Source organism: Dasypus novemcinctus, chromosome 1 (genome assembly GCF_030445035.2).
Source record: "Dasypus novemcinctus isolate mDasNov1 chromosome 1, mDasNov1.1.hap2, whole genome shotgun sequence".
Lineage (NCBI taxonomy): Eukaryota > Metazoa > Chordata > Mammalia > Cingulata > Dasypodidae > Dasypus > Dasypus novemcinctus.
Window position 1 is genome coordinate 121,399,820 of NC_080673.1, and position 24,287 is coordinate 121,424,106.

A 24,287-nucleotide genomic window follows, 5' to 3' on the forward strand; every position below is an offset into this window, starting at 1 on the left:
AGAAAACAGACAACCGGGGGAGGGGAGGGGAATTAAATAAATAAAAATAAATCTTAAAAAAACAAAAACAAAAAAAAAACAGTCATATACAAAACATTGCACCCCAGAACAGCAGCATATACGCTTTTCTCAAGTGCGCATGACTCATTCTCCACAATAGACCATATGTTGGCTCACAAAACAAGTTTCTAATTTAAAAAGATTAAAAATATACAAAGCCTCTTCTCTGATCACAGTGAAGGAAGCTGAAAATAACAGAGAGCTGGAAAATTCACACATATATGGATGTTAAATAACACATTCTTAAACAGTGGATCAAAGAAGATATTATAAAGGAAATCAATAAATGTCTTGACGTATAAAAATGAGAACACACAATGTATCAAAACTTAAGCATGCAGCCAAGGCAGTGTTGAGAGGGTAATTTATAACCCTCAATGCTTGCTTTAAAAAAAAAAAGCTAAAATCAAAGACCTTAACTGCATACTTGAAGCAACTAGGAAAAACAGACTGACTAAACCCAAAGCAAATAGAAAGGAAGAGGTAAAGTTTACAGCAGAAATAAATGAAATAGAAAATAAACAACAGAGAATACTAACAAAACCAAAAGTTTTTTTTTAAAGATTAGTCTTTAGCTACACAGAAAAAAAGAGAATGCAAATAAAATCAGAAGTGAAAGGGTGACATTAATACTGACCCCACAGAAATAAAAAATGAACAACAGTATGCTAAAAAATTAGGCAGCCTTGATGAAATGGACAAATCCTAGAAAAACACACAAAAAAACTCCACACTGACTCTAAAAGAAATAGAAGATCTCAACAGACAAGTAAAGTGATTGAATCAGTCATTCTAAACCTTCCATCAAAGAAAAGTACAGGACCAGATGGCTTCATAGGTGAATTCTTCCAAACATTCCCAGAAGAATTAATACCAATTTTGCTTAAACTGTTCTAAAAAATTGAAGAGGAAGGAATACTACCTAACTCCTAAGGCCAACATCACCCTAATAACAAAACTTGTAAAAATCATACAAGAAAAGGAAATTACAGACCAGTTCCTCTTATGAATATAGATATAAAAATCCTCCCCCAAATACTAGCAAATCAAATCCAAGAGCACATTAGAAGAATTATACACTGTGATCATTTCATCATGAAAACAAAAAGACAGCCTACTCAATGGGAGAAAATATTTGGAAGCCACATGTTCATTAAGGATTTAATATCCTGAATATATAAAGGTACTATACAACTCAAAAATATAAAAAAATGGGCAAAAGACTTTAATGGACGTTTCTCCACAGTAGATACACACATGGCTAAAAAGCACATGAAAAGATGCTCAACATCATTAGCTATTAGCTATTAGAGAAATGCAAATCAAAACCACAATTGATAGTGCCCACTAGAATGGCTACTATTAAAAATAAAAGAAACAGAAAATTACAGGTGTTAGGATGTGGGAAATAGAAACACTCATTCATTGCTGGTAGGAATGTAAAATGATACAGCCGCTATGGAAGACAGTTTGGCATTTCCTCAGAAAGCTGAGTATAAAATTACCATATGACCTGGCAATCCTACTAGGTATATATCCAAAAGAATGGAAAACAGGGACTTGTACAGATATTTGTTCAGAAGCAATCCAAATGTTCATCAAAATGTTGTATAAATATACAGTGGAATATTATTCAACATTAAATAGGAATGAAATTCTTCTTCACATGACAACAAGGATAAACTTTGAAGACATTATGTTGAGTTAAATAAGCCAGGCACAAAAGGACAAATAATGTATGCTCTCACTGATAAATAAATTAGAATAAGGAAACTAATAGAGTCAGAATCTAGAATATAGGTTACTAGGGACCAGGATGGGGTAGGGAATAGGAAGTTAATGGTTAAATTTTACAGAGTTTGGGTTGATTGTAAAGTTTTGGTAATGAATGTTGGTGATTATAGCACAACATTGTGAATGTGATTAACAACATTGAAATATATATGTGAACGTTGTTAAAAGGGGAAAGTTTAGGTTGTCATATATATGTTTTACTAGTAGAAAAATTAAAAACATTGATTATGCAACACAGTGAATTCTGTTGTAAATGATGGACTATAGTTCATACTGCAGTTATAAAAATGTCCTTTCTTGAATTATAACAAATGTACCGCAGAAATGCAAGGTGTTTACTCTGTATTTTATGGATTATATTTTTGTAAACCTGTAACTTTTCTAGAAATAATAAAAAAGAGAAAGGAACAATGGGAATAATAAAAAAGAGTAAGGAACAATGGGAAAGGGGAACTATTTGACAAATATTTCTTTAAGGTATTGTTTTGCAAATGAATGAGGAGTTTTTAAACAAAATTTCAATGAAATAAAGCATACAAACATTCCACTTTTCCTCTGGAACATTCAGTAAGATCTGAACATTCAGGTAATTGTCCCAATATTGTTAATTCATCCATGTCAAAATTTAAATTGCGGTTGCTGCTTTAGACATTTTGCCTTGGCTTTCCTGATAAAGTAGTGGGAGGGTGTTTGTATTTCTTAATTATGTCTTTCATCTCTTTTCTTTTTCCTGAAAAAATTATATTTTAAATTTCTGTAGAAGCTTTTCCCTAATTACAATTTTAGGAAAAACTTATTTTTGATGTAGAATTCTTCTGACCTACAGTGGTTTTGTATGTATCAAATAGTTGGAAAAATGAAAACAGTGAAACATCATCTAAGACTGTTTAGTAAAATTTAATAGTTCTAGTTCAATTTTTTTTTAATGAACTGGTCCTGAGCTCTTAGGTTTTTTACGTTTTTGTTAATGAAGGCATAGACCTCAGTTTTTCTTTTGGCTTTTCATAATGTGATTTGATTGATACAATGTGAGCTCTATCTGCAGATGCATTGCTCTGGTTTGGCATGGCATCCTGATGTTGCTACTCAGATGGTCCTTGCCTCTGAAGATGACAGGTTACCAGTGATCCAGATGTGGGATCTTCGATTTGCATCCTCTCCACTTCGTGTCCTGGAAAACCATGCCAGGTATTTTGTGGCTGTTCCAGGGAACTTGATTTTTTAATTTTTTGAACTCTATTTATTTTTCTACTTTAAATTATCAGATAAGCTTGTTTGGTTGTTTTGTTTTGCTTTTAAATTTTAGGAAATCTGTGTCTTATAAAGCTAGCGTAAATGTTTTTATGTTACATTTTATTTTAAGTAATATTTAGTCATTTGCTTTTCCATACCAAAAAATGGTTGCTAAATCATACCATAACAGTGTGAAAATGTGTTAAAGATTTTTCCACTATTTATTGCAAGTAATTAATGAATCAAAATTTTAGTATACCACAATACTCTAGGCCAACCCCTGAAATTATAAAATTTGCTCTTTTAGGGTCTTTATACTTAAGAAAATGAGTCTTCCATAACATTTGATGTCAAGCAACAATTGAACAGTTTATTTCTAAGTTTTAAATCTTCATAAGAAAGCAAGCATTTATGAGAAACTTGATGATTTCTTCTGCTTTCAATATGAATGTATGTGTGGTTGCTCTGTAAAGAAATGGGAATGTTCTCATGATAGTTTCTGTACCATTAAATGTAATTGCGAATTTCTTGTCATTGATACTCAGTAATCCAGAGAATTTATGCATATTTGTTCCATATTTTAAAACAAGAAATAATTCCCTTGTAAGGTTATAATATTTGCTAAGTACTTTCAGCCTTTTTTCTTTTTTTCCTGCTTAGGGGACATAGAAACTAAAGCTTTAAATCTTGTTTTTGTTGTTGTTTTTGTTGTTGTTCTTGTTGTTGTTCTTGTTGTTTTGCCCCTCTGTAGTGGGGTTGCACGCACACTAGGAAGTCTTATAGAGTTTTATGGTTTGTGGCTTCTCCTTGACCTTCTTTTAAAAAGGGAAATAGTCCAACTGAAATGTAATATTACTAAATAGTGATAAATATGTTTCCATCATGTTTTAGTAAAGAAAGGATGGTTTTGAGAAGTTTAATATTTTTTCTCATGTACATACTTAATGAGTATTTGTTGAATGTATGAATAAAACTTTAACAAGAAAAAAATCAGTATTCAATAATAAGGATTTATTGAAAGAGAAACTGCTCTAGCAGGGAGATCTGAAATTCAAGAGTCTCAAAATGGTTAGCAAGTTACATTGGCTTATAAAGACAATTAGGGGATTTCCAAAGGGGGAGTTACAATAATTGGTTGACATTTAGATTCCTTAATGAGGAGCAGTGTTAAGCATGCCTAAGGTCACTAATCACATGATCTTGCTGACTTCCAACCCAAACAATTTGATCCCAGAGGCCCTGCTCTTAACACTTCACTTAGCTGCCAATTTTAGGAGTGGTTTTGATTTAACAAGGCATACCAACCTCTCTAGTTCTCAGTTTTCTCCCTAATAAATGAGAGTTGATTATATGTTGTTTTTCTTAAGGTCCTTTCCAACTCTACAGTTTTGTGATTTTTTTTTTAAGTACCTAGAGAAAACCTAAATGTTCTTTAAGATGTGATGTGAAATGTCATACGGGCTTCAGATATATTTGACACACTTTGAAATTCTTGCCATGTATGATCTTTAATTGGATTCTGAATTTGAATGGGGGAATGGCATTTATAAAGGATATTACTGATGCAGTTGGGGAAATTTGAATATGACCTAAATGACATACAAATGATACATATTTTCAGTATGTAATCATCTTGTGGTTATAGGGGAATGTTCTTATCCTGAAAGATGTGTGTAGGAGTGAACTGTCATGGTATCTGCAATTAGCTTTCAAATGATTAAAAAATATATGTATGTATATATATATATATATATATGGAGAGAGGGAAAAAAGAATAAACCAATGTGGCAAAATCAGTAAATCTAGTTGAGGAGTATATAAGGTATACATCATAGTCTCCTTGCAATTTTTACAAAGGTTTGAAATTTTTAAAAATAAGAAGTTGGAAACAAAAGGGGTTCTTAACCCAAATTGGATCCTTTTCTCATACTGTGTGTTCTTGTTTCTGAGAAGATTTAGATGGTAAGAAGTATCATCAAATGAAAAACTGTTTTGGTGGGAGTGGGGGGTATCACTAAATTTGCTCGTGAACAGTAAGACATCTTTATTTTAGAAACTTTAAAAGGTTAAAAAAAAGGTGCATCTTAACATCAAGAGCTATTGTAATGTTTTCAGGCGAATGGAAAGGTAGTAATTTGTGAGTTTTGTTGTGTTTTAGTAAATACCCAAACTCAGTTCTCTATTCTAGTTTCTAGTATTTATTTTTCATGGTATGATACTGTTAATTTTCCACTTATCACTGTTAATTCTCTTATTTTTAAAAACCACAGTCATAAACAGAAAAGATGAAATGTTACAGTGATTTTCTCTAGATAGTGAGACACAGGAGATTTTTACTTTGTGCTAATCTGGACTTTGAAAATCTTTTAGTAAAAATGGTACTTTTGTAATATTGGGAGTAAAAAAGTCAAAAGTTACTAAAACAAACTAAAAGAATTTAAAATCAGATCTTTGCTATATAGATCTTGTTTTAGTTTGCCAAAAGTTGATAATGCAAAGTACCAGAAATGGGTTTGGCATTTAAAAAAAAATTAATTTGAGATATATCACTCATACATAAACATACATAAACAATAAGTATATAATAACAGTTGTGAACTAACAAAACAAACATATATAACATCATACAGGACTCTCATACCTCACCCTACCACCAATAACTTGCATTGTTGTTAAACCTTTTTAACTAATGATGAAAGAGCATGGTCAAAATATTACTACTAACCAAAGTATTTTTCCCCCAACCAACCCTATTATTATTATCTTTATATCAGTTATATATGAACATACATAAACAAGTGTATGGTAATTGTTGTGAACTTACAAAGCAAACATGCATACCATCATACAGGGGTCCCATGTATCAACCCTCCACCAACACCTTGCATTGTCTTTGAGTCATTTGTTAACAAATTATGAAAGAATATTGTCAAAATCTTACTACTAATCATAGTCCTTGTCTTATATTTGGTGTGTTTTTCCCCCATCCCACCCTATTATTATTTTCTAAATATATTTTTTATGACAGAAGTTGTAACCTTATAAAACAATCATGCACATGTGCAGAATTCCCAAACAACACCCCTCCATCAACACACCACACTGTGGTGGAACATTTGCTACAGATAAGATATTATCATCTGATTGTCCATAGTGTACATTTGGCTCACATTTTCCATACTGCCTCATTATCAATACAGTACATCTTTCACATACATGCAAGAATATTATATTATTACTGCTAACCACAGTCCATAGGTCACTCTAGCTGTATTTTTCCCATGTTTCTCCCCATTCCTAACACCCTGCAGTAGTGATAGACATTTGCTCTAGCTCACAAAGGACATTCTTGCATCTGTACCATCAACCACAGTTCTCATCCACCTCTTGGTTTTCCATGCTATTCAGTTCCTAGATTATTCTCTAGCATTCTGTCATTTGGCATTTACATACCTAGACTGCCACTTTCAGCCACATCCCCATTTATAAACTAGCTGTTACTATGTGTTACCATCCACTCTATACATTTCAACACTTTTACAGTAAAGCTAATTAAAACTTCTACACACATTAAACATCAGTAGTCCATCTCAGTCCTCCTCCTATCTCCTTTAAGAATCTATCACCTACCACCTGGTCTTGAAGATGTTTTTCTACAGTTTCTTCTAGAAGTTTTATAGTTCTTGCTTTTAGTTTTAGGTTTTTGATCCATTTTGAGTTAATCTTTAGATAAGGTGTAAGTTGGGGTCCTCCTTCCTTCTTTTGGCTATGGATATCCAATTCTTTCAGCACCATTTGTTGAATGTACTGTTCTGCCCGAGCTGTGTGGGTTTGACAGGCTAGTCAAAAATCACTTGACCATTTATGTGAGGGTCTGTTTCTGAACCATCAGTTTGGTTCCATTGGTCTTTGTGTCTGTGTTTATGCCAGTACCATGCTGTTTTTTACCACTACAGCTAGGTAATATGATTTAAAGTCTGGCGATGAGAGTTTGCTTTTCCTTTTTAAATGTTTCTACCTATTCAGGACCCCTTACCCTTCCAAATAAATTTGATGATTGTATTTTCAGGTTTTTTTATAATGCTGGTGGAATTTTTATTGGGATTGCATTGACTCTTTATATCAGTTTGAATAGAATTGCCATCTTAATGATATTTAGTCTTCCAATCCATGAGCATGGAATGTTCTTCCAGTTATTTAGACCTTTTTTTATTTCTTTAACATTGAGTTGTAGTTTTCTGAATACAAGTGCTTTACATCTGTATTAGTCAGCCAAAGGGGTGCTGATGCAAAATACCAGAAATCTGCTGGGAATTATAAAGGGTATTTATCTGGGGCAGGAGCTTACAGTTACCAGGCCATAAAGCTTAAGTTATTTCCCTCACCAAAGTCTATTTCTGCATGTTGGAGCAAGATGGCTGCTGATGTCTGTGAGGATTCAGTCTTTCTGGGTTCCTCTGGGCTCAGCTCCTTTCTTTCCTCCACGAGGTCAGCTGTAGACTATCAAGCGAATGGCTCTGTCTCTTTTCCTGGGGCTCCAGCTTAAGACTTCAGCATCAAACTCCAACATCAAAACTCCAGCATCAGAAATCCTTAACTCTGTTCTTTGCCATGCCTTTTATCTGTGAGTTCCCACCCACCAAAGGCTGGTGACTCAATGCCCTGATCATAACTCAGTCATGTCCAGGTACAGATCAAATTACAAACATAATCCAGTATCTGTTTTTGGAATTCATAACCATATCAAACTGCTACAACATCATTGGTTAAGTTTATTGCTATTTGAGTTATATCTGTCATTTTATTTTCACCACTCTCTTGACACTTTTAGTTACTTTTATTGATATAATCTTCATTTCTAGACTTTCCTCCAGGCCCTTCTCTCCTGTCTTTTCTTTTCAGGCTCTAACACACCCTTTAATGTTTCCTGAAAATCTGGTCTCTTGCTTAGAAATTCTCTCAATTTCTGTTTATCTGTGAATATTCTAATTTTGCCCTCATTTTTGAAAGACAGTCTTGCTGGATTATTGGCTGAAAGTTTTTCTCTTGTAGTATCTTAAATATATCAGACCACAATCTTCTTGCCTCCATCGTTTCTGGTGAGAAATCACATTATCTTTCTGGGTAACCCTTATATATTATGCATGGCTTTTCTCTTGCTGCTCTTGGAAATCTTTATCTTTGGTATTTGACATTCTGATGAGTATGCGTCTTGGAGTTGGTCTTCTTGGAATTTTTCAGATGGAAGTGTTGCGCTTCTTGGGCATGGATATCTATGTCCTTCAATAGGGTTAGGAAATTTTCTACCATTATTTCTTCAAATATTCCTTCTGCCCCTTTTCCCTTTTCTTCTTCTTCTGGGACACCCATGGCACATATGTTTGCATGCTGTCATTTAGTTCCCTGAGACCTTGTTCAATTTTTTCCATTCTTCATCTGTTCTTTTGTATTTCTCTTTCAGAGGCCATTTCTTCAAGCTTACCAATCCTTGCTTCTGCCTCCTAATATCTGTTATTATATGATTCCAGTTTTTTAAAAAATTTCATTTATTGCACCTTTCATTCCCATAGGATCAGTATTTTTCTGTGTATGCTTTCAAATTCTTCTTTGTACTTATCCAGTGTCATCTTAATATCCTTAATCTTTTTAGCCATCTCATTGAGTTTATTAAGGAGATTTGTTTGAACATCTATGATTAGTTGTTTGAACTCCTTTATGTCACCTGCAGGCTTATCTTGTTCCCTTAATTGGACCATAGCTTCCTCTTTCTTGGTGTGGATTGTAATTTTTTGTTGGTGTCTTGACTCTGGCTTACTTGAATATTTATTCTGGGTGCAGCTTTTCTCTTTAGTTATAGCTGCCTGCCCTTTCTGCCTTGCTGGTTGTGCAGTAGGAGCCAAGGATGTAATTGGTGCTATAAGCTGTGGTGCCAAAGATGTAATTGGTGCTCAAACTACCCTTATTGCCCCAGAGACTGTTGAAGCTTCTCCCATCTTTCTCCTTTGCCAGGGGTAGGGACAGAGTCACAGCTGTGTGAAATAATCCAAGTCATGCAGGCCTAGACTATAGTTGCCCAGAGAAGCTGAAGAAGCATCACATCCCTTTCTCCCTTGCCTGGGGCAGGAATGGAACTGCAGTTGTGGGCAGGAATCTATGCCGTGCAGGTCCTAGATGACTGCAGTTGCCTCAGTAGACTTCCAGTTTTCAGTCTGTGCCAGCCAAAGATGCCTGCAGTTGCCTGGATAGTTTGGTTCAGGGACTGCCAGCCTCCTTCCTGCCAGATGTGGGGCTGAAGCCCAGTCTAGGGCTGCAGGCCAATCTGGGTGAAAGAAACCCTTTCCTACTATCACTGTGATTTTCAATCTGTTAGGCTTCCCCTCAGGCTGGGGGCAGAGTCAGAATGGCAGCTGACCTCTTTCTGACTTGGACAGATTCACACCTCAGCTGCTCCCAGCGTTATATCTTAGCCAGCCAAGTCTACCAGTCAGTAGCCGAAATCGGCAGCCAACTTTTTCTTTCTCCCCTGTTTTTGGGAAATGAAGCTTCCAATTCCAGCCACAGAATAGCTTCCGGGGCAGCTTTTGCCACGAGAGTAGGATAATCACCAGCCTCTGCGGCTTGGCTGGTAATTTCCCAGAGAGGCTGGCGCAGGCCCCACAGTGTCCTCCTTGTTGAAGGTGGCACTGGGGCCTAAGCTAGAGCTGCAGTCTGACGTGGATGGAAAGAATCTGTTCCCTACCAGCATTGTGATTTTCAGTCTGCGCTACTTTTCCTTGTACCAGGTGCAGAGTTAAGATGGCGGCTCTTGGCCTCTTTCTGACTTGGACAGGCTCAAACTTCAGCTATTCTCAGGATTATGCTTTAGCACGCTGAATTTACTCATCAGTAGCTGAAGTTGGTGCCCAACTGTCTCTTCCTCCCCTATTTTTGGGAAGCAGAGCTTTCAATTCCAGCTGCTGCCTCCAGTGGAGGATGGGCACCAGCCTCCATGGCTTGGAGTACTCTACTTATGAGTCTTGTCTGCAGACGGGCAGTCTCCTCCTTCCATTCTGTCAAGGATGTTGCACTATGCCCTTCTGGCCTCCTGGAGCCTCCAAACAGGTGCTTCAGCTAGCTCCAGATAGCTCTGGGTGTTTACTAACAACCCTGTAGCAGGAGCTGAGTCTAGGAGCTCCTTACTCTGCCGCCATCTTGCTGGTTTTGGGGGTTGGCTTTTATAAAATGGATTTATTTGGAGTGGAAGCTTATAGTTCCAAGGCCTGTGACATACCGATATTGAGACACCATAAGAGGTGCTTTCTCACCAAAGTAAGTTACTATTGATTCTGTTGTCTGGGCACATGGCAAAGCAAGATGACCACCGATTCCTGCCCATGTCTCAGCCTTCCCTTCCAGACTCACTGTCTCCTCTTGAGCTGCTCCCTCTGTCCACCCTCTTGGGGTCTTCCTGCTTAAGCAACTCCTCTAATCCTCCCTCAAATGGCAGGATAAAAAATGATAGCTTCCTTTTCCTGTGTCTGTCTTTTGTGTCTCATTTGTATTAGCAGGAAGGCAGAGACTCAACCTGAGTCACTCCTGACAGGGCCCTCAGCCAAATTTAATGCAGTTAAAGGGTATCACACCCACAGGAATAGATTAGTTTAAAAACATAATCTTTCTCTTTTTGGGATTCATAAAATAATATCAAACTACTGCCTACTACTTTTTGAGAGAAATGTTAAAATTATTCTTCTAATGGGGAAACTGCTTATGAAAGGATTATTTATTATAAAACTAGAAAATGTAAAGAAAAAGAAGAAAATATGAAATGGTCACATTTCCCACCCATACATTTTATTATGCTTACCTAGTTTATTTACATATACATAACCCTATCTATTTAAATAATGTAATTTATATGACATGATTATATCTGTATGTTTTCTACAGTTGCATAATTCATAAATCTAGTTAGATAAATTTTTCATTAGTTGTGACTTGCATGTGATAGTAAGAAATAAAGTTCTAGAAATAATTTTTAATATTTGTGCAGTTTCCCAGAAAAGATGATCTATAACTTATTATAATAATAATTATTATAAATAATAATTTTATTATACTAATATATTTTTTTAAAGATTTATTTATTTATTTCTCTTCCCTTCCCCCCCACCCCGGCTTTCTGCTCTCTATGTCCATCCGCTGTGTCTTCTTTTTTTTTTAAAGATTTATTTATTTATTTAATTTCCCCCCCTCCCCTGGTTGTCTGTTCTTGGTGTCTATTTGCTGCGTCTTGTTTCTTTGTCCGCTTCTGTTGTCGTCAGCGGCACGGGAAGTGTGGGCGGCGCCATTCCTGGGCAGGCTGCTCTTTCTTTTCACGCTGGGCGGCTTTTCCTCACGGGCACACTCCTTGCGCGTGGGGCTACCCCACACGGGGGACACCCTTGCGTGGCACGGCACTCCTTGCGCGCATCAGCACTGCGCATGGCCAGCTCCACACGGGTCAAGGAGGCCCGGGGTTTGAACCGCGGACCTCCCATATGGTAGACGGACGCCCTAACCACTGGGCCAAAGTCCGTTTCCCGCTGCGTCTTCTTTATCTTCTTCCTGATGTCGCCAGTGGCACGGGAATCTGTGTTTCCCTTCACTGCGTCATCTTGTTGCGTCAGCTCTCCGTGTGTGCGGTGCCACTCCTGGGCAGGCTGCACTTTGTTTCGCGCTGGGCGGCTCTCCCTATGAGGCACACTCCTTGTGCGTGGGGCTCCCCCACCCCCGCGTGGCACGGCACTCCCCGTGCTCATCAGCAACGTGCGTGGGCCAGCTCCACAAGGGTCAAGGAGGCCCGGGGTTTGAACCGCGGACCTCCTATGTGGCAGACGGACGCCCTAACCACTGGGCCAAGTCCGCTGCCTATATAATATTATAAGTCCATGTTGTTGGACATATATAATTTCATTTTTGCTGTCATACTGTTCACACTATGACCGTTCTACATCTTTGCAATGATGAGAGAGCATACAAATTACTGAATTACCTTTCAGAAGGATTGTATTAAATTATACTTTGTCAGTAGTATGTGAGATAAAAAAATTAATTTGAAATATGGTTTTCTGAAGGTTAAAATTTTTTTATTCCTTTGTGTTTTTTAAAGGGGGATTTTGGCCATTGCTTGGAGTATGGCAGATCCTGAATTGCTGCTGAGCTGTGGAAAAGATGCTAAGATCCTCTGTTCCAACCCAAACACAGGAGAGGTATAGGGAAGAAATGTTTCTAAATCTTACAGTCATTCTAATATCTTATTTCTAGTTAAATAAATAATTTTTCATATATATTCTTTAGTGTATTCTTGTAATTAAGGATTTGAAAGTTGATGGAAATATATATGAAATATTAGGTTACAGAGATTTTATCTCGAACATTATCTAAGCTCAGCTATGTCAACCAGAAAAATTAGTCATATTTTAAATTACTGTTTCCACATTTCCAATACAGTGAGTTTACTTGACTCAGAAATACTTAGTTTGATTTATTTTGCATGTGTTGTATGAGCTAAAGACCATGATAACAGAAATAAAAATTCCTTAGAGGATTTGAAATAGTAGATCGAAGTGAACAGAAGAAAGCATCAGTGAACCTTGGAGATAAGACAGATTTAAATTATGCAGGTAGAGGAGCAGAAAGAAAAAAGAATGAAAAATGTGAACATAGCCTAAGAGATCTGTGGGACACCATCAAGCATACCAGTATGTGCATCATGGAGAAAAGAGAGAAAGGTGCGGAAGGAATATTCAAAGAAGTAATGCTAGAAAACTTCGTGTATTTAATGAAAGGCATGAATATATACATTTTGAGCATCCCAACAAACTCCAAACAGGATAAACTCAAAGAAAACATTGCCTATACATATTGCAGTCAAACTGCTGAATACCAGGGACAAGGGAAGAGTTCTTAAAGCTGCAAGCAGTGTGTTATGTCCAAGGGATCCTCAGGTGCTGACTTCTGATAAGAAATCAGAAAGGCAAGAAGACAGCAAGATGGAATATTTAAAGTGAAAAGTGGCAATTTAAAGAAAATAATTGTCAGCCAAGAATTTTATATCCAGTGTGGCCATCTTTTGAAAAGGAGAATGAGATTTAGATATTCCCAGGTAAACAAAAGTTGTGCAGGTTCGTTACTGCTAGACCTGCCATATAAGCAGCTCTTCATTGGAAGTGAAAGGACACTAGAGAATAGATCAAAGCAGCATAAAGAAATAAAGACCTCTGGTATAGGTAACTGTGATAGTTCTGAAGTTCTTTTGTGAATCCCAGAAAAGATTATGCTTTTCCCATTCTTATGGGTGTGAGATCCTTTGATTTCATTAAATTCAGTTAAGGGACCTTTGATTAGATCACTTGATTAGATTGCTTTAGGGTTTTTGATTGAACTCTGTCAGTGAGGCATGACCCAGGTTGCATCTCCACCCTTTTGCTGAGCCCTATATAAATGGAGACAGAGAGCTGGGACACACGAAAAAGGAGCTCTGTCATTTTCACCCAGCCAGATGAGAGAAAGGACTTCACGTTTGCCTGCAACTACAGAAAGACAGAGATGCCCCAAGAGGAGATGAGGCCCAGGGAGAGATGCCTGATCACCCACAGCTGAGCTCCAAGAGAAAGTAGAGAGAGACTCATAGACCCACCAACTTATCTTACCATGTGGTATCTGACTTTTGGTAGAAAGCATCTTCAATGATGCCTTGATTTGGATATTTTCACGACCTCAGAACCACAAAATTTTACCCTACTAAAATTTCCATTATGAAAACCAACCCATTTCTGGTATTTTTGCATTGACAATATTTGGCAAACTAAGGCTATAACCATATGGGTAATTATAAATGCCAGTACTATTGTATTTTTACTATGTAACTCCACTTACTACTCCTTAGGGATTCTAAAAGGGAAATGCATAAACGGTAATGATAAATCTATGGGTTTGGACACACAATATATAAAAGATTTAATTTATAATATGGCAGGAAGATGGGGGTGGTTGTGTATGTTATTGAAGTTATCAAATCAAATATTGTTATAGATTTAGGATTTTAAATTTAAGCCCATTGTAGCCACAAAGAAAATATCTGAAAAAATATACCAGAAGGAAATGAGAGCGGACTCAGTGATTCACTACAAAAAATCAAATAAATTTGAAAGTAGGTAATAATGGTGGAAAGGTATAAGACTCACAAAGACAAAGTATCAAAATGCAGAAGTAAGTCCTGCATTATTAGTACTTACTATAAATGTAAATGAATTAAACTCCCAATCAAAGGCATAGATTGCAGAATGGATTAAAAACAGCACGGCCTAACTACATGCTGTTTAAAGAGACTAACCTTCAGGCAGCTGACTTGGCCCAGTGGTTAGGGCGTCGGTCTACCGCATGGGAGGTCCGCGGTTCAAACCCCGGGCCTCCTTGACCCATGTGCAGCTGGCCCATGCACAGTGCTGATGCGCGCAAGGAGTGCCCTGCAATGCAGGGGTGTCCCCGCGTAGGGGAGCCCCATGCGCAAGGAGTGTGCCCTGCAAGGAGAGCCACCCAGCACAAAAGAAGATGCAGCCTGCCCAGGAATGGTGCCGCACACAGCGAGAGCTGACACAGCAAGGTGACGCAACAAAAGAGACACAGATTCCCGTGCTGCTCACAGCAACAAAAGTGGACAAAGAAGATGCAGCAAATAGACACAGAGAACAGAGAACCAGGGTGGGAGGGGGAAGGGGAGAGAAATAAATAAATAAATAAATCTTAAAAAAAAAAAAAGAGAGACTAACCTTCAATTAAAGAAAAGGATGGAAAAAATATTCCATGCAAATTGTAATCAGAGGGAGCATGGAGGGATCATGCATAGCTCAATGGTTGCGCACCTTCTTCCCATGTACAAGGTCCTGGTTTCAATTCCTTGTACTAACCATTAAAAGGGACAAACAAGGTCACTATATGCTGGTTAAGGGGTCAACTAAACAAAAAGATATAAAAATTATATATAAATTTTTAATAAAAATTTTTTAAAATGCCATAGCCCCTAGATATATGAAAGAAATTTTGACAGATTTGAAGGAAGAAATAAATGGTTCTGCATTAATATTAGGAGACTTAAATATACCTCTTTCAAAAATGGATCTAGACAGAAAATTCAGTAAGGTTTTGAACACTTGAATAATACTATAAACCAACTAGACTAACAGATATATGTAGAACACTTCACTCAACAACAACAGAATACACATTCTTGTGTAGTGTACATGGATCATTCTCCATGATAGACCCTTCGTTAAATCATGAAGTCTCAATAAAATAAAAAAATATTGAAATCATACAGTGTTTCTTCCTGACTACAGTGGAATGAGGCTAGAAACCAGCAACAGAAGGAAAACTGGAAAATTCACAAAAACGTGGAAATTAAACAAGTCCTCTTAACCAGTGAACCAAAGAAGAAATTGTATAGGAAATGAGGAAATATCTTGAGGCAAGTGAAAAACGAAAAGACAGTATAAATTATAGGATGCAAAAGGCACTGCCGAGGGAAATTTATATCTCTAAATGCTTACATTAAACACAAAAATATCTCAAATCAGAGACTTAACCTACAGCTAGAGGATCTAGAAAAAAGAGAGCAAACAAACCAAAAGAAGGAAAGATATAACAAAGATAAGAGCAGAGAGATACAAAATAAAGGGGAAAAAAGCAACAGTAGAATCAGTGAAACCAAAAGTTGGTTCTTTAATAATGTCAATAAAGTCTCCAGACCTTTAGTAAGAATGACAAGGGAAGGAGGAGGAGGATGACAAATAATTAAATATAAAATGAAAGGGGAAACATTACTGACTCCACAAAAGTAAAAAGGATTGTAAGAGGATACTATGGACAATTGTATGCCACAAATTAGATAACATGTTTGAAATGGACAAATTCTTAGAAACATACAAACTACCTACATTGACTCAAGAAGAAATAGAAGATCTCAACATACTAGTAACAAATGAAAAAAAAAATTGATCAGTCATCAAAAACATGGCTTCACTGGTGAATTTTAGCAAGAACTCCAAGAGGAATTAATATCAGTCTTGCCAAATACTTTGAAAATATTGAAGAGGAGGAATATCCCTAAGATATTCATTGAGGCTAGCTTCACCCAAAGCCAGATAAAGATATCACAAGAAAATAAAATTACAAACCAAATTTCTTAATACATATACCTGCAGATATCCTCAATAAAATACCAGCAAACCAAATCCAACAGCACATTAAAATAATTATACACCATGATGAAGTAGAATTTATCTGAGGAATGCAAGGGTGGTTCAACATATGAAAATCAGTTAATGTAGTACACCACATTAATAGAACGAAGGTGGGGGCAGCCCACATAATCTCAGTTGCTTCAGAAAAGGCATTTGACAAAATCCAGCACCTCTACTTAATAAAAACACTTAGAAAACTAGGAACAGAAGGAAGCATCTGTTTTAGTTTGCTAAAAGTTCTGGAAGCTATGTACTAGAAATGAGTTGACTTTTACAATGGAATTTATTAAATTTATTAGTAAAAAGGTTACAGTCCTGAGGCCATGAAAGTGTCCAAATCAAGGCATAGTAGACATGCTTTCCCACTAAATTGTAGCTGCAGATGCTCAGGCACATGGCAGAGTCCGCTAATCTGTCACCTCTTTTTTAGGCCTTGTTACTTTCAGCCTCAGGCTGCTCCGTCTGTGGCTTTTCTTTTTCTCGGATTTGGTGGTTTCAATTTCTGGAGGCTTTTGTCTCTCTCTGCAACCTTCTTTCTGTGTCTGCAGCTTTTTATTCCTTCCATTTGTATAGGATTCTGGTAAGAGGATTAAGACCCACCTTGGGTTATACCCTCGCCTACTGAAATGATCTAATCAAAAGGAAGATCCCTTAACTGCATCTAATTGAAAGGTCCTAGTTACAGTAGGTTTACATGCACAGTAATGGATTAGCTTTAAGAATAGGATTTTCTGGGATTTATCCAGCTTCAAACTGTCACAACATCCTTAAGGGGTGTATATTTAAAATCCACTGTGCTAACATCATATTCAGTGTTGAAAGACTTAAAACTTTTCCCATAAGAACAGGAACAGAACAAGGATGCACACTAACACCACTGTTAACTTCTTACTGGATTTTCTAGCCAGACCAATTAGGTAAGAAAAAGAAATAAAAAGCATACAAATTAGAAAGGAAGAAGTTATTCCTTTCTGTTTGCAGATAACATGATCCTCTATGTAGAAAAGCCTGATAAATCCACAGGGAAGCTACTAAAGCTAATAAATTCATCAGAGTAGCATAGTACAAGATCAACATGCAAAAAGTCAGTGATGTTCCTATACAGTAGTAATGAAGAGCCCAAGGAGGAAATCAATTTTTAAAATTCTATTTGCAATAGCAACTAAAAGAATAAAACTTCTAGGAGTAAATTTAACTAAGGATGTACAGGACTTGTACATGGAAAACAATGAAACATTGCTGAAAGAAGTTAAAGGCTTAAAGCAATGGAAAGACATTCCATGTTCACGGACTGGAAGGTTGTTATGATGTCAGTTCTACCTGAAGTGATATATATATTTGTATTAGTCAGCTAGAGGGGTGTTTATTCTTATGTTTTTTAAATCTTTGTTTTGTTTTTCCTGGCTAAAAGAAAATGTTTAATTTAGCTGTACCAGTTGGCGACATTATTCATGTATTTTGGTGATAAAATTTCTATATCCTTTTCTTCTTTTGTTTAGGTGTTATATGAACTTCCCACCAATACACAGTGGTGCTTTGATATTCAGTGGTGTCCCCGAAATCCTGCAGTTTTATCAGCTGCTTCCTTTGATGGACGTATCAGTATTTATTCCATTATGGGAGGGAGCACAGATGGTTTAAGGCAGAAACAAGTTGACAAGGTAATGGAAAGTAGCAAGGTTTTTTATAATAACACCTGAAAAACATAATTGTATTTTGTAATTATTTTGAAAATGACTTTACTGATCAACAATGCTTATTAATTGGATAATTATAAAATTATTTGGATATAACTTGAAAAAAAAGTATAGTCTTGTAAAGTTACGTATCTCGTGGGTTTTTTTTTTAAGCTTTCATCATCTTTTGGGAATCTTGATCCCTTTGGCACAGGACAACCTCTTCCTCCATTACAAATTCCACAGCAGACTGCTCAGCATAGTATAGTGCTGCCTCTGAAGAAGCCACCCAAGTGGATCCGAAGGCCTGTTGGTGCTTCCTTTTCAGTATGTGAATTTTGTTTTTGTGGTTTATGGGTACAGAGGACTTTTCATAGTAAAGTGTTATGGGATCAAATAGAAGAATTTTGAGTTTGACATATCTTTGTGGGTTTTCCATCATTCAAAGTGGTTTTTATTTTTTATTTTTTTTTAGGAAAAGTGTGGTCTACCCCCCTTTTTTAAAAACATGTCTTCTTTGTCCTCCCTTCCTTCCTCCCTCCCTCCCTTTTTCTTAGTGGGCAGAGGGAGACTCTCCCTCCCCACTCCTTCCCTTTCTTCTAACTTTTTATTATGGAAGATTGTAAACATAACAGAGTAGAGCAAATAGCAGATAATAAACACACCCATGTATCTATTATCCAGCTTCAACAATTATCACCATTTTCTGTTACTTTCCCTCCAACTCCCTCAGTCTTCATAATATTGTAAATCCTTCAACATATGTCTATTATAATCAAGGTCTTCATTGTTGTCTTTTTAAAAATATAACTACCGCTGTTATCATATGTGATAAAATTACCAGCACTTCCTCAATATATCTAATACCTAATCTTTTGTCATTTTTTCCTGATGGTAAGGCCATATGCAGATCAAGAGAGGATCGGAGAAATTTTCAAAGATTTGTTATCCTTAAAGTTCCTTGGGGAGAGGGCAGCATGCAATATAGAGCCACACAGGGAAAATGTCAGGGTCACAAGGCAGGAAGATCAAGTGGAACTGAGAAAGTATCTTTTTTTGTGGTTTCTGTGGAAGTATAAAAGGGTGGGCAGGGACACACAAATGTGGGATTAGCTGGATGTTTGAAAGTGGTGCCGCTGCAGCTGGGGTCAGAATTATCTATAGGTAACAGATTTATAGGTGGGGCTTGGCCACCTGGAGGTGCCTATAAATGTTATAGAATTAATTTACAGAAGCTGGAAAGTAGTTAATATAGTCACAAAAACTTCTTTTGTTCCTTTAGTTGATATTCCTCTTAAGTCTCTTTTAATCTCTAATAATCTCCTCATTCTTCTCCATCCCCATACCATATGTATATTGAATAAATTGGGCTGTTAGGTAAATTTCTTGATTTGGATGATGGTATCCCCATGATATTGTTTGATACGTTCTTTCCTTGGTGGTTTTTTTTGGGTGCTTTTCGGTGTACTGTTTCTTACAAGCTGATAGAGCTAGAGACTTGATCAGATTCAATTAATAGAGGGAATAGACATTCAGAATCAGAAGGCAAGTGTGCGTATATGAAAAGCCCAAGTTTAGCAATGACTCAAGATGGAGCTTAGAAAATTCTGACCAGCCCTGTAGATCAGAAAAAAGAAATAAAATGTCTTTTGCTAAATATTTTTAGTTCACTGTGGTTTTTAAAAAAATCTTGTGTGGACAGAGTAGGTACAGCTCTATCATTGAACTCCTGCTTTGTGTGCACATGGTCCAGGGTTCAATCCCTGGTCCTTCCTGGGGGAAAAAAAAAATCTTGTGTGGGACAGGCCATTTGTCCAGTGCTGAATCACTTTTCCTTTGCAACCTACAGATACTTCATTAGTAGCAATAGTAATAGCTAAAATGTATTTGTTATTTACTATGTGCCGGGCACTAGTCTAAGTATTTTGCATATATTAACTCCTTTAATTCTCAACAGCTGCCTTATAAAATAGCTACTACAGGGATGTGAAGAGTGGGGCAAATGGGAATCTCCTATATTTTTTAATGTGACATTTTGTGTGATCTATGTATCTTTTAAAAATAAATAAAAATATATTTTTTAAATAGCTACTACAGTTATTCCCATTTTACAGACGAAGAAAGAGAAGTGCAGAGAAGCTTAAGTAACTTATCTGATGTTAGTTATAAAGCTTTAAGCTACTCCATAATTATACCTATCTAATGAAATAAAATGTACATAATAATTATAGTGATTCATTTGGTAGTAATGCTTATAACTTAGATAGTAACCTGGTCATTTTTTCACTTCCACCCTGTTTATCATAACAGAAGTATGCACACCATATAATTCTATATCATCACCTTTCCCCACACTGTGAAAGAATCACCTTCTCTGCAGATACTGTTATTTGAGTTATTGCTATCATTCTTCTGGTACCAGGATCAAAACTCTTCTTTTGGCCTCCTGTTGTATTCCTCAGGCCCAGCACTGATCTCTGTAAATATCTTGACTTTATTTCTTCCTTTTGCATTGCTACTACTCTGCCCAATTCTTTATCTTTTCACACCAGAGTTTTGAAATAGCATGGTTCCATGTCTACTGCTTGTTTTTTCCCTCTCCAATCTATACTCCAAATTAATTTTCCTATAATAGTCGTTTGATGTTGTCACTCACAGTAATCCTCTTTGAATTTAATTAATCTTCTCATTCCTCTTATCTGGTCTTCTCTACTATTCTCAACACTCCTACCTTTGAATCTTTACCTTTGCTTTCCTGGCCACTTTTTCCGATTCCTAACTATATAGGAATCTATATCCATATCCTTTCCTATAAAATTAAAGCATTTTTATTATAAAATTATACTTCCATCTGGAGAAAAAAAATTTCAAACTGTATAGAAAGCCTCCCCCACCCCCCACCCCTACTTGTAAGCAACTTGAGTACGGAAATTGTCTAGTTTACAGGTATGTCCCCATTACCTAGAACAGAAGACATTCATGGTGTATTTGTTGTTGGGCTGAAAAATGGATGTCATCCTCTTTCATTTACCCATCTTTACTTACTAGTATTAGGTTAGTAGAAGAACAATAAATTCCTTTCTTCTCCATATGCATTTAGAACTGAGTACGTTGTATGGACAATCAAAATCAATTTTAGTACTGCTTAAAGCTGGATTGGAGGCTGTTGTTATGGGCCTCATACAAAATTAGAATATAGCTTCCATGAGAACTGGGCCTTTGTTTTGCCTCTGTATCTCCAGCCTGTAATTCAATAAATGTTTTTTGAACTTCATCCCAGTATTAGACAGTTTTTCCAGGAAGGTCTAGGTACTATAGGGCTTTTCTTGAAGGGGAAGGCAACTTACCCACATGGGCTAGAGCTTAATATAGGAAGATGAATGCAAAGAAGCCTTAAGGATCCTGATTCGGTCATCTTCCATTTGTTCCCTGAAAAAACAGTAGTTAAATCAGTCCTTTCCCAGGAGATCGTGAAGGTCAGAATGAGGCTAGAAATATTCTTCCCCTGCCCTTCCCTTTTATAGAGTGAAATGAAAATTTCTTCCTCTTTTGTGCTGTATGGAAACATGAGGGATTGGGTATCAGTGTCCGCCTCCAGTATCTTTAGGTTACCATTTTTGAAGCACTGGGATTTTTAGTTATTTTTCTGGTTACTTTTATATTTTTAATAGTTTACCTAAACATCCATGTCTTTTTTTTATTTTTAGGATTTTATTTTTTTTTAATTTATTTCTCTCCCCTTGCCCCCCCCACCCCCAGTTGTCTGCTTTCTGTGTCCATTCGCTGTGTGTTCTTCTGTGTCCACTTGTATTCTTGTCAGCAAGCAGCACTAGGAGTCTGTGTCTCTTTTGTTGCGTCATCTTGCTGCATCAGCTGTCCATGTGTGCGGCCCCACTCCTGGGCAGGCTGCACTTTTTTTGTTTGGGGCGGCTCTCCTTACAGGGCTCATTCCTTGTGCACGGGGCTCCCCTACACAGGTACAGCACTCACTGCACGCATCAGCACTGTGCATGGGCCAACTTCACCACATGGGTCAGGAGGCCCTGGGTTTGAACCTTGGACCTCATATGTGATAGGCAGATGCGCTATCCATTGAGCCAGATCCACTTTCCAACATCCATGTCTTGATACACCAATTTCATATAGTATTAATTGAAACTTATTATACAGTGTTAGTACATTTATACTTCCTTTACCCTTTCTTCCAGTTTTTGTAAATTATATTATTTTTATATACGTATAGTTTTAAAAATATATTGATATATGTTCAGTAGCAATATTTAAATCTTCAGTGCTTTGTTTTGGTTGATTTTACAAACTGATAATAAATAGTATTTGCAATTAGGTAGTATTACTATAGAACCTAGTAAAATGAATAAACCTCATCATCCTTTTGAAACCCAGTTTAGGTCTTACTTTTGGATGCAGTTTTCCCTAACTTCCCTAAACTAAGTGGTTTTGCTCTTATGTGAAGTTCCATACTATGTGTGGTCCTATCTGCACCTCATTTAGCACTTACATGTGCCTGTTATATTTAGAATTATTTTCATGTTCAGTTACTTAAGCAGATAGTGTTTTGTATTTTCTTATATCTATTTGTATTTCTTAGGTATTCCAGATTAATCTCCTGGAATGACGTTAAACACCTTGAACATATTAGACATTTAATAAAATAAGTTTGTGTAAAGCCCATAATCTTTATACAAAATATCACAGAGTATGAAAAACCAAATTTGGCCCTCTGTTTCCTTCTATCCCTAAATTTATTTTATATGAATGCAATAATCTGATATTAACAGTCTACTTGCTATATGCAGGCAAGTGTAGTAGGTACTGCAGGAGATAAAAGAATAGAGCGGCACAAAACCTACCCTGAAATAACTTAGAGCCTGTAAACTGAAGATGAGACAAGTACAGTGAGCTAATAGTTGAATTTTTAAAAAAAAGATGTATAATGTGTTGAGGACATCTGGCAAAGCTTCATGGAGAAAGTGCCATTTACTTGGACCTTGGAAAATAAGTAGCATTGGAAAGTAGCAAGTAGATATGAAATTGTGGAGCACCGTAAATAGTAAATTTCATGGAGAAGATGGATTGTATGAAGAGAGCTAATGATAACTGAAGGTTGGGGTCAGATTGTGGAGTGTGGGAACCACAAGGATCAGCTAAATTTTTCAAACTGTTATATGTTTAGTCCACAGTTCTATCATTTGGCAGATTTACAGTAAGCTTATTCTTTGCCACATCCTTGTGGTTCAAACTGATTTTGTTCATTTGCTTGTTCTTTTGTAGTTTGGAGGCAAACTGGTTACCTTTGAGAATGTCAAAATGCTGTCTCAGCAGAGTGCTGAGCAGCAGCAGCATCACCACGTGTTCATTAGTCAAGTTGTAACTGAAAAGGAATTCCTCAGCAGGTCTGACCAACTTCAACAGGTCGTGGATTCCCAAGGATTTATCCATTACTGTCAGAAAAAAATTGATGCTTCTCAGACTGAGTTTGAGAAGAATGTGTGGTCCTTTTTGAAGGTAAATTTGGTATTTAAAACTTGTATTTCATTATTTGAACATATCCCATTATATTTTAAATTTGTCTTCTAATTAAAGAAACCATTGGAAGAGTGTGATTTCAGAAATGATGAAATTTATGTTTATATTCTAACTTTTCATGCCACTTCTCTGATTTGAAAAACTTAAAATCAAGTACTTTTTTAATAAGTAAAAAACAATTTAACATTTATTTAGGTGGGGAAAATGTAACATTCAGTGGACCTATTTTAAAGTTAGAACAGAGTGTAATATAATAACAGCAGAAAATATTTAATTTCTGTGATAGATCAAGGTAAGTAGAATGGGAAGAGGCATGGAGGGAATGGGTGGAGGCATTTTTCATCCTGCCTTTAAGAAGAGTAGAGCAAAACAAAACATTTTAACGAGTTGGATTTACGACAGTAGAATAATAAATAAAATTTCATGGTTGGTCATTTTGCATTCACTAAATGTCTATTTCCTGGTACTGAATTTCCCAAAGAAAAGAGATCTTGAATATACTACTGGTACATTCTAAAATTTCTTGTTATACTTTCCAATTAAGTGTTAATTTTGGGAAGGAATTTCAGGTCCTTGTTCCATAGTGTGAGTTTGCTTTCATACATCCCCTGCATGTGAGTTAGTTTGTATTTTCACAACTTCTCTAATGAAAAAAAGAAAAAGGAAAACAATAACATTTAAAATAAAAATGACTGTTCTTTGAGTTCTTTCTCAT

At 36.5% G+C, this 24,287-nt stretch overlaps 1 protein-coding gene across 50 annotated transcripts in view; it reads left to right on the plus strand.

Annotated features, from left to right (window-relative positions):
• The window catches only part of SEC31A (SEC31 homolog A, COPII coat complex component), a 106,346-nt gene that overhangs the window by 30,442 nt on the left and 51,617 nt on the right, over positions 1-24,287 (plus strand). For all 50 annotated transcript variants that reach the window (XM_004472648.5, XM_004472651.5, XM_004472654.5 and 47 more), the window contains 5 exons: positions 2,900-3,042; positions 12,218-12,317; positions 17,849-18,010; positions 18,200-18,352; positions 23,318-23,551. In XM_004472648.5, the coding sequence (XP_004472705.1) occupies positions 2,900-3,042; positions 12,218-12,317; positions 17,849-18,010; positions 18,200-18,352; positions 23,318-23,551 (792 nt within the window). The remainder of the gene's footprint in view (positions 1-2,899; positions 3,043-12,217; positions 12,318-17,848; positions 18,011-18,199; positions 18,353-23,317; positions 23,552-24,287) is intronic.